Below are 12,168 nucleotides of genomic sequence, written 5' to 3'. Positions count from 1 at the left end.
ATATATATATATATATATATATATATATATATATATATATATATAAATCTGTGTGTGTGGTATGTGTGAATGTGTGTATTCATATATAAATTTATACATTTGCATTATACAATTATAACATGTTTGTATTCATATATAAATTTAATGTATATTATATGCATGCATTGACTGATATGCTACTAAACTATAACTGCACAGCCCGCACGCACGCGCACGCACACGCACACGCACGCACATACATACGTATATAAAAGTTGAATACTCAGTCGAAGAGTTATATGTGTAGAAGAGTTATGTGTGTAGAAGATTTATGTGTTTAGAAGAGTTATGTGTGTAGATTGCAGATTGCATGCGATCCTTTATATGGTTCTATCATAAGTTTGAATGAAGTAATATAAAGTACAGCTATCCATCCTGCTATAGTCCATAACAATAACAATGGTTATAATAGTAATATTAAAAATAATAATAACATTTATAATAACTGTGAAAACGTAATCATAAAAATCGTTACTTCTTATTGTATATATATATATATATATCTATCTATTAGTCTATATATATATATATATATATATATATATCTATTAGTTATCTATCTATCTATTTTGATACATTTTGATATTATTTTGTCCCTATACAAACATGGATATAGTATATCTATCTATCTATAATATATATATATATATATAGGCATGTGTATAGTTTTGTTTGTTGATCTCAATACATATCATATATGATAGGTGTATCATGTGATATGCAAGTGTGTTTCTGATAAAACTGATATTATATAAACATTTATATATATATATATATATATATATTATAATTACAAAAATTATAGATGATATTCATGATATAATATATCGTCAGGTAAATGTTACATTTGTGGGAATTATTTTACACTTGAATTCTTTTGTTTGTCGTTGTTATTTTTATTCAGCGATACTAATAAAAATAACAACAAATAAATTAATTATCAACATCAACAACAACGGCAACATCAACAACAACAACAACAATAATAATAATAATGACAACAACAACAACAGTAACAAATAAATGTCGCCATCGTCATCATATTCTTCGCCATCTTACAATAAATAAATAATTCATGTGAGTGATTTCTTATTCATTTTAAACTTTCAATTGTAAGTTGTCTTTATGTGTTTGTTCGTAATTCACATTCTGTAGTAGTAGTAGTAGTGATATTAGTAGTATTAGTAGTAGTAGTCGTAGCGGTAATAGTAGTAGTAGTAGTAGTAGTAGTAGTAGTAGTAGTAGTAGTAGTAGTAGTAGTAGTAGTAGTAGTAGTAGTATAGTAGTAGTAGTCGTAGCGATAATAGTAGTAGTAGTAGCAGCAGCAGCAGTAGTAGCAGTAATAGTAATAATAAATTTTCACCTATGAATAAGCATAGCATAGCCAACCTTTAATAAATATAAAAAGTTTTCCTGTATTTGGTGATAATTTTTCAAATGTTTGCCTACCGATTCAATGATTTGATGTTTGGTATGTGTGTGTGTGTGTGTGTGTGTGTGTGTGTGTGTGTGTGTACGTATGTATGTATGTATGTGTGTGTATGTATGTAAGTATGTATGTATGTGTGTGTATGTGTGTTGCTGTGTATGTATGTCGTATGAGACATTGTTAGCTGCCTAGTTGTTTACGTGAATTCATTCAACATTCGTTATGCTCATTTATGTAACGCTGTGCTGATATTGTATGTCTAAGTTCTTATAGGTATGTATGACTGTCGATCCTTCTATATCACTCCGTAGTCATAGTCATGTCATTGAGATTGTATAGCTATTGGTTAGTGTAGTTTTATACATTCATAGTACATTGTATTAAATACATACATACATATATGCCAATGTATAAAACACTTCTATAGGATTTTTTTGCCGTGGTTTGCTGTAAACCGCTAACTGAATTTTTTTTTTTTACATTTTTTTAAATTTCGCGTTTTCAAAATAATAGCGGCGATGCGAGTTTGTTTCAATGTTTTGAAATGTCTGAAGTTATTATTCTATTAGCACCACCTACCTGTCTGTACGATGGTGCTGTGCTGGTTCGTGGATATTTCAGAATGAGTTAATTAATTAATGAGCTGATTGAACAGGTGAGATGTTTTATGGTTTATTCTCCGTCTATCAATTAATTAATTAATTGATTGATTAATTTATTAAATCTATTAAAAATAGAATACTGTAAAGGTATTATTGCTTCTTAATTAAAAAACACGCTTTATGAATGCACTTTACACAAAAATAGGCAAATCTGTTGATAATATTGTTTAACATTGTTCATATTACACGTGTTGGGGCGGGCAGACTAATGTATAGCACGCCAGCAGTAGCAAGCAGTGACGCTGAGTTGCATCTTCCAACTTTGATGCCATATCATGATTATTTTATCACTATCACGTGGCTCTATCATTTGATGGCTGATATGTAAATAAATGAATAAATAAATAAAACTTAATGTTGAAGCATAAGTACGTAAATGTACACGCATGCATCGGAGGTCAGACAAAATTTGAAACTTGAAGATGTTGCTTGCAAGGTTGGCTAAGACAAAATTGAACAAAATTTCATATAAGTTGGAGAAAAGTTTGACTGAAAACTATCTTAGCCCCTCCCCTTCAACAACTAAACTACTGGTTTTAATAGCAAAATCTACTACAAATTGTGGGATACGTATAACAAAGGTCGTCAATTTTTTAAAACTAACTTATACCCTCAGAGTAAATTTGTAGAATCGCTTCTCCACTGACTATCATTCAATAATTATTACTACCATTTAATTAGTGTTAGTACCATTTAATTATAGTTTAATTATGCAATTGGTTTTATATGATAATAATTATTATTTAAACATAATAATTATCGCAGCTCGCGTACAGCAGCGTTCAATTACCACCTCAAACAAATGAAAGCTGAGCCCGGTCTGCTATCAAAACTAACGCTGATATGAATAACAATAATAACGTGTGCAATAAATATCTGATAAGTATCAAAAAACAAAGGTAAAATTTATTTAGCAGGCACTTCTAAATAAATTTACAGCTTGTTAAATATTTTTTATTTACTTAAAATTTATTTTAATGTGCGTTTAAGCATCAGGCGTTTTTGTTAGTAGGCCGGGTCTAAGAATGTTCGTTTATACATATGAATATATACGTATGTATATGTGTGTGTGTGGCTGTGTATTGGATTATTGTTTGATAAACTTTTGTGTACTTTTAGATTAGACAGACACATTTATTTGTATGTTTATATTTTAAGAACAGCCATTCATCATTTGTCATCATCAACATCATCTTCATCATCAGCTTCAACCTCATTCTCTGCATCATCGTCATCTTGCGCCTATTAAATAAATACACATCCACAAATTTACTCGCAGAGGAATGTCATCTCATGAATTATTAATTTCACGAACTGGTGCAATGATAATAATATGATAATTAGATGAGTCACTCTTATTATAATCATTACATACATACCATGCCAGCCCGGTCAATTAAGATGTGTGGAATTCGCTGGTCGCTATTCATCATGCTTGATTTAACTGCTAATTATTCATTAAACATTCAACGAAAATGTCATAAAATAGTGGATCACAACCGAAATGTATTTAAAATTTTCATTTTGGGCTCACATTCAACAAATTAATTTAATTGAGTGAACATTAGTTTTGATATTTTTGTGGCAAAAAGCAGAAATTGTACATGAATGAATGAATGAAGTTTTGAAGCATTTTTTTAATTTGCTTACAAATTGTTTCAATTTGATTGAATTAAAAATCACTTGCCAAAATTTGAACTTTGTAATAAACTGAAATGAACAGCTTCTCTGCTTTCATTCATCTTTAATTGAATTATCTGATCGTGAAAGTGTCATTCGCAATCATCCGAATTAATTTCTCATTTTGGTTGATGAAATTTTTGAGATAAAACTTTCGGAGAGATGCTCTTGAAAATTCAACTTTTTACACTTATTTTAGTGGATAATTGATGCTAGAAAATTATTTAGACAATTTAAACACGCCAAAATACTAAATTATTGAATACCAAAAAATTTTGAAATATGGATGAAGACCAACAAACAATTGTCGATTTTAAAAACTCCATGTTAATCCCACCTACCAGGGATATTTTCAACTGATGTAAGAGTTCTACCACTCGACTACACCCACTCAACAATGCATGCGCTGCACACACTAGCCTTTTCCATCTTGCATGAAGATTTTTGTGAGTCCGTGCTAAACATCCCGGGACTCTATAATGACAACCTCGGGAATCGTGCGTTTAGTTGCATTGTACTTTGTCGTTGATGTTGAAGGTGCAGTTGATGTTGCAGATGATGTTGCAGTTGCAGTTGATGTTGCAGTTGCAGTTGTTCGTTGGATGACTACGCATTATGTTGATGTTGTTTTATGTTTAGGCCGTGTTTTCCTGTTATACACGTTACTGCAGTAACGAGGTTGTCATCATAATTTCATGAATAATTTCATTTAATTCCTGATAAAGGGAGATTTCTTGCAACAAGATCTCTTGCCATTCTGCTCGTTGTCAGTTCACGTCATCGTCATCTCCCGTGTAGTTACATTGGCTTCGTCATCACCAATATCCTAATCACAGTCGTTGCTTTTGCTATCAAATCGTTATTATCACCAGCATCATTGTCAATTATCATCAACCCAATGTCAGGCATTTGTCCGCGTCATTCCTTATTATCAGTGATTGCATTAAAATACACCATTACCAACACAAACCAAGGTGAAGATACCTCTAATACTAATAGCGACAAGTATATGCTCGCATTCAGTGAAATTTAATTGTTTGATTTTTAAGTAGTGAACAGTTTATTCACTGAATGCCTCGCGGTTTGGCTAGGCTATTTCAATATTAATAAGTTTGTGCTGAGATGTGATGATAGCAAGTGATGTTGGGTGGGGGGGGGGGAAGATCATTCGATTGAATGGTGGTGATGAGAACAATGATGAAGAAGAAAAAGTTGAAGAGGAAGAAGTTGAAGATTAAGAAGTTGATGAAAATGAATAAGTTGATGATGACGGAGGAAAAAAAAAGATAGGTTGAAAAAGGATGTCAAAAAAAGATGACGATAATAAGAATGATGACGATGATGATGGCAATAAGAATGATGATGATGACGATAAGGATGGTGACGATAAGGATGGTGATGATGATGATGGAAATAGTAATCAATGATGTAGCTATTAATGAAGATGGTGAGGTCGCGAGGATAACTGATTATATGATGGTGATGATGGTGAAGGTGATGATGATGATAGTGATGATGATGATGATGATGATGATATGATAATAGTAAAAAAGAGGATGGTGGAAATGATGAGAATAAGAATAATTAAAAAAATATCACGACTATGATGGTGAAGAAATATACAAGCCCATTTCATTCCATTCATCATACCTGCGTAAAATTCAACTGTTGCAAATGAATGAGTTATAACTTAATTAGTATCAATCGCTTCAATCACTACATACATATCTACTTACATAAATAAATATATCAATATAATGCATAGAATGCATACACATACATGCATACATGAATACATAACATACATACTTCAAAATAAACATTCACATGCACATACATAACATGCGTAAACAAAATGAGATACACTCTCACACACAGAATATACATACATTTGTATATACAGCATACACAAACATGCTTGAATTCATTATATGCATTCAAACAAACAAACATTCACACATGTATCAATATAAACGCGTACATATATCAACACGCATAAGTATAAAATACAGACACACATACATGCATACGTGTTTATAATCACAATGTTTAATGCCATACACAAATGTTTCTTTCATGTTAAACAATCCAGCCCACCATTTGACGAATTTAATATGTTTAATGGGCTTAAAGTGTATAACACGCAAGCTATGCGTGTGCGTGTTGTACATGTTTAATAATAAGTTTTAACTTGTTAGGTACGTTTTAAACAAACAACAAACGAAATGTTCTTTAAATTAATATCACCTTAAATGGATTCAAGCAGTCACATACTTCAATATAAACTTATCGCTTATCAAGTCATTAGTTTGCACAATCGTAATGATGAGGCATGCTCATTTTAAACTTGCATGCGTTAGACCGATATATGTTCAACTAACTTTCGCGCGTAACGTTTATTTAATGCGTAAAAGGAATCAAATAAAATGTTTAATATTGTTTTAAGCGCTTAATCTCTGAGCTATATTTAGTCTCGAAAGCATGCTATGTTTTAAAAATACGTAGTTCTAATGTATCGCAGAGTTCAGCATTAAATCTTCTCACACAGGCACTGGCACATTGAAAAGTGCAAGCTGTCAGAATGAACACTACAACACAACTTTTATACACGAATCTTTGTATCAAGTCAACGTTCAATACATACACAACCATAAAATTATACAATACAAGTTTATACAAAGGCTACATAGTGCTCTGTTCATTATATCACGTACAGTACATGTGTAACTGTAGATAGATTAACATTAACTGACTAACCAGAGTTTGTTTGTGTTTGTGTGTTTACGGTGCATGTGTGTGTTTGTTTGTGTGTTTGTCTAGTGTAATACGGTTTGTGTGCGTGTGTGTGTTTGTTTGTGTGTTTACGGTGCCGTAGCACGTTTTGTAAATTATCCTGTTGTAATGTATAATACATGGGGTAATTTTATAACGTGTAGGATTTCAGAGAAACAGATTATTTCTAATGATCGAGTAGTAATTATCGAATGATTGTTCAGTGGAATCACCAACGATAACAACACACAAGTTTGATTTGCAATCTAAGCTAAACTTTTTGGCATGTAACAGTTATTTATAATTAACATTTCTCTCTAAACATTTCCTACATATTTTATGATGTATATGCATGCATGGATTGGATAAGTCTATTATAACGGTACCCAACACATTTCCATTACTTCACTCACGTGTGCGTTCGCTTGTTTGATATTCCGTGTATTGGTTTGGTGTACTAGATAAGATAAAATTTATTTCGACTTGTCAGTGGAGTTGACTGACTGATAACGAAATGGAAGGAAATTTTTGCTGGTTTGTTAGACAAATTTTCTTATCACAATTTTATTAGTAGTATACATTTTTAAATAGAATTAAAAGATTCAAGTAATTAAAAAATAATTTCCTAATCGTTTGAATATTTGAAACGTTCATCAGAAAACTTCATAGAGATAGACAGTAAACAAATGATTATATTGATCATCACAAGTTTAATTCACGTATTTAATTAGCAATTTGAGATTCTGAAAATTGAAATTGAAAAATTGAAATAAACAATTTCTCATGCGCCGTTCATTAATTGCTAAAAATTTCAACTGTTTCATCTCCAGAAAATATAAGCTAAACAAAACTAACTCATCGAACGTATAAGAACTGAGTAGAAGAGAGAGTGAGTAGAAGAGAAGAGAGATTGCTGACCACAAACATGTCGTCGGCACCGACCTCAGCGTCATCGTCAGCATTAAGGCAGCACAAAACAGCGACACTGCAGCAGAATCCCGCTTTCCAATATTTCCAATCAAAGGAGCAGCTATCGAGGGTCGTTTCTCAACCAGCAGCTCAACAACAACAGCAACAACAACAACATCTCAGTTCCCACAATTTGTTGCGCCAACAGTGCAACAGTGTTGATGAGGATCTCTTTGATTCGCCAGCTGAACATTTTCATCTTAGCGCCAACACCATTCCCCGCAAACAAAATAAAAATTTGGTTCCTAATATAGAAAACAATTTCAGACAACTTAACAACAGCCACAACATCAACAACAACAACATAAACAACATCATCGACAACAACATGAACAACATTATAAACAACAACGTTACTGACAATAACATTAACGACCACAACATTATCAACAACAATATTAACAATAATCCTAGCATCAACAATGGCAATACAGCGAATATTAAAAACAATGATTACACAAATGATAATACTAATATAAAAAACAATAATTTTAGCAACAGTTGCAACAACAACACTCACAGCTACAACAACAATAACACTTATAGCAACAGTGTCACACAGACCAACAACAAAAACAGCAACTCCGAAGTAAACAGCGAACACATAAATTTAAATACTACTGCTGACATTAACAACAACATTGACAACATCAAAAACAGCAGCAACAACAACAGTGACAATAAAAATTCTAACAGACCGTTGCAAGAGATAAGTGATGGGTTAGACAGCAACGTTAGTTGCGCTGCTAGCAAAAACAAGAAAAACAACTACGATAAGGTTATTGATAACATCAAAAACTTTGCGAACCATTTTCACAACATCAACCACAGCAACCACAGCAGCAGCAGCAACAACAACAACAACGGCAACACATTCAAAAAAATTTATGAAACAAACAGAGATGACAGCCACCTCATAGACATCAGCAGCAGCAGCAACAACAAAAACAGTGTTCATAAAAATTCAAACAATGTTGAACAGCAGCCTGGCGACCAATATATCGTGCAAGATGGCTCGAACAATCAAGCTGCCAACAAAACAATTCCTAGCGCAAAAAATTACCAAAAATGGAAAAAGTTTAACAGCAATAACAACAACAACAGCAACAACAATAACAAAGAATCACAAAATAGCAAACCTTGGGCATTCAGATCACTGAGAGCTGAAAAATCTCATGAAGCAGCAGAACAGACTGCCAGCAATTCAAACAACAGTAACAAAATTTCTCAAAAAACATCCAATAACATTTTAAATTTTGATTGTAAACTTGTTGACCCAAACAAAAACATCAGGGTAAATAGTGACATTAACAGAAATAACATCACCACCAACAAAATAAACAACAATGTAAATATTTCTATGACTTCTAAATATGCTACTGACAACATTAAAAGCAGTGTAACCAACAATAGCAACGCCAATGACATCAATGCCAACAACAACAAAAACAACGTTACAAACGACAACAAACATTTGAACAACAACAACATCAGCAAGAGCAACAACAATATCAACAACAACATCAAGATCAACAACAATAATATCAACTACAACAGCATCAACAACAACAACATCAACAACAACAGCAGCAACATCAACGTCGTCACTGAATGTCCTCATTGCAAAGTCGGTAAAGAGAAGTTAGACGAAATGACCAAACTGAGTGAAGAGCTGGAGAAAGAACTGACTTCATTAAAAAGCGATATGAACAAGCAGAGAGACGAGAAGACAATGTTACAAGTGCGGGTTGAACACTTGCTTGCTGACAACGAAGCTTTAAAAAAGGATGTTAATCGTCTGACGAAAAATTACAACAACATTGCAAACTTTCCTGCTGATAAGAAGATAAGCAATATGGTTGACATTGAGATCTTGCCTCAACACCATTCACAACAAACCGGGCAACAACACCAATATCTTCCACACCATGTTAAACAACATTACGCCACATTCAACAAAAACATCTGCACGAACAATGGTTACAGCAACTCAAGCATCATCAACAACAACGCCACGAACAACACGAACAACCTCAAATCAGACAGTGTGAACAGCGTGAACAAACACGACAACGACAGTGACGAGTATGACAACGTCTCCATATCGTACAACGTATCTTCTCTCCACATAGGTTAAAACAAATGCAGCTTATCAATTCTTCTAATTTATTATTTTGATATAAATTGATTCATTCCTGGTGCAGATTAAGTTTCCAAAAAACTTATACAAGGCGAAATATTTAACCCAAAAGACTAAAAATAAAAAATTTGTGAAAATAATTAAACTTGCAGAGTAGGAATGTTATTTTTCACTTTTGGGACATTTTAATTTATTCCAAAAAACTATCATGTACCCACACAACACTATGGTAAGCATTTATTATGATAATTCTATTTTATTATTGTATGTATATTAATCAATAACAAAAGAGTCAGTTTAACGAGAAACAATTTTTAATGATAGGAAGGGCAGCGACAGCTGGGAGCGCGACGACAAAAACTTCTGCACTATTGAAAAAAATTTGTCCGCACATTTCTGCCACAGATCGAGAGTGGAGGTCCACAGAAGAGTTTCTCCCTCTGCGTTCTACGACATCCAACCCGCACCAGGGCACGCAAAATAATCTTCAAGGCAGTGAATCTCGGGGAGTTAAATCAGATCTGACTTTGGACGACAGTCTTTGTGTGGTGTATGTTACAAATTGTTGAACATTTTATTTTTATGTTTTGTTCAGTTTATGAAGAATCAAAAAATTGCTAGCTAGGTAAACATTTTTTTGAATGTATTGTTTTAGTTAGCTGACAAGCACAAACGTTGAAATCTTGCAGGTATCCGAATCGAACATTCAAACAGCAGATGGAGAGCCTGATGACGAGTAACAGAAGCATGGAGTCGCTGAAAAGCGAACCATGCCTGAAGACTCACAGACAGAGAAGACGACGTCAATCCAACCTGACTGCGAGTGAAGGTGTTTCGAACAGTTACAAAGATGTTTCATCCATCAGCAAAAAGGATAGTGACACATGCAAGCAGTTGAATGACAATGTGTTAAAATATGCTGATACAAAAAGTTTCGAAGTTATTAAAGTTCAACACCTAGAAGCGTATTCACAACATTTACAAAATACTAATATTCTTGAGGAACAAAATTGTCAAGGCCAAGAATATTTGAACAAAAACAACGATTCTTTCTACGAGAATTACCCTCCAACAAAAACAGTCAAACCACCACTGAAAACATCGATGACGACCGCCTCAAAAATTGATTCCAACAATAAAGGTTCAAATGACGCTTCAAATGGTGCAGCAAGAGGCTTTCTCACAAATAAAATAAATGACACAACGACAACAACAACCATAACAACAACAACCACATATTTTAATACTCTCAACGATTCTAACAGCTCAGGCAACAACATTTCTGAAGAAGACATGAAAAAAGTCGACAACTTGAAAGAACTCGTGGAACTCTACAGGAGCCAACTGCAGAAGGAGCAGGACACCTTTATGAGGGAGAAACTTCTGGTCATCGAATATCAGAAGAAGTTGCAGGAAGAATATTCGAGACTGCAAGAAAAGTGTGACATGCTGGAGAACTTGATGAGGGTAAACAGCAAGAGAACTACTTCAACGTCGTCGTCATCAACTTCCGTCATTCAGCCTGATCCATACTCCATCGACATTAAATTTCTTCATAGCAATCCCACCCATTTGTCATCATAGTAGTCATCATCGTCCTTGTTATCATCACCAGCACCGCCTCATCATCATTATCATTATAAATTCATCACTAACATCCTCAGCCGTTTCGAAGGTTGTACTATCAATGATGCCATTGTGGCCATCATCGTTAAATTTATTTGTGAATCGACTGAAAAAACGTTCTAATAAAAATTAAATATATTAATTAATAAATTAATTAATAATTAATATATGAATCTTTCTTTAATAAGTAGATGTATAATTCTGGTAAAATCTGAAGACAGGTGGTAAAACATCATAACGAGTGTAAAAGAGTGAATTGAAAGATGAACGTAAAGATGAATGAATTGATGATGATTGTTTAAATGGACATATAGATGAATGGATAGATGAATTTTTAATTTGTTAAACATTAATCATTCGCATAACTAACGTTATAAACGTTAACACCCGCTTGACGTGAATGCATGTTTCAACTACTCGTTTAGCGTTTGTCGGTTGTTTGGTTGATCGGTTGTCTGGCTGGTTGATGTCTGTCTAAACAGCTGATTGACTAGTTGTCTGATTAATTTTTGGACTATTTTAGAACAGGTCGCCAGGTGGAGTCCAGTAAATTCCTTTCTGCTATTCATTCATTCATTTATTCGTTCGTTCGTTCGTTCATTCATTCATTCATTCATCCATTCATTTATTCATTCATTCATTCATCCATCCATCTAATTAATTTATTCCAACATTTCCAAGAATTCAAATCATTTCAATGCATTTTATCTTTTCCAGAATACCTATTTATGAATAATAATGTATATGTGAATTTCTTATGCTACATTTATGCTACAATTCAAATCATTTCAACGCATTTTATCTTTTCCAGAATACCTATTTATGAATAATAATGTATATGTGAATTTCTT

General features: G+C 33.1%; 1 protein-coding gene across 1 annotated transcript; it reads left to right on the top strand.

The window, feature by feature from the left end:
* Positions 1–7,018: 7,018 nt before the first annotated feature.
* Positions 7,019–11,572, top strand: HELRODRAFT_189153 (hypothetical protein). Its single transcript, XM_009027181.1, has 3 exons — positions 7,019–9,683; positions 10,016–10,241; positions 10,381–11,572. The coding sequence occupies exons 1-3, from the start codon at positions 7,508–7,510 to the stop codon at positions 11,273–11,275; spliced, it is 3,297 nt and encodes a 1,098-aa protein (XP_009025429.1). The 5' UTR covers positions 7,019–7,507; the 3' UTR covers positions 11,276–11,572.
* The last annotated feature ends 596 nt before the right edge of the window (positions 11,573–12,168 follow it).

This window comes from Helobdella robusta (genome assembly GCF_000326865.2).
Source record: "Helobdella robusta unplaced genomic scaffold HELROscaffold_5, whole genome shotgun sequence".
NCBI lineage: Eukaryota > Metazoa > Annelida > Clitellata > Rhynchobdellida > Glossiphoniidae > Helobdella > Helobdella robusta.
The sequence above is the reverse complement of the archived record's forward strand: the minus strand, read 5'-3'. Positions and strand labels throughout refer to the sequence as shown.

What these genes read in the sequence shown, in the direction of transcription:
- HELRODRAFT_189153 (XM_009027181.1), top strand. Translation starts at nt 7,508, where the DNA reads ATGTCGTCGGCACCGACCTCAGCGTCATCGTCAGCATTAAGGCAGCAC. An exon ending in CGTATCTTCTCTCCACATAG is followed by an intron (nt 9,684 to 10,015) that starts GTTAAAACAAAT and finishes TTTTAATGATAG; the next exon opens with GAAGGGCAGCGACAGCTGGG. An exon ending in GACGACAGTCTTTGTGTGGT is followed by an intron (nt 10,242 to 10,380) that starts GTATGTTACAAA and finishes GAAATCTTGCAG; the next exon opens with GTATCCGAATCGAACATTCA.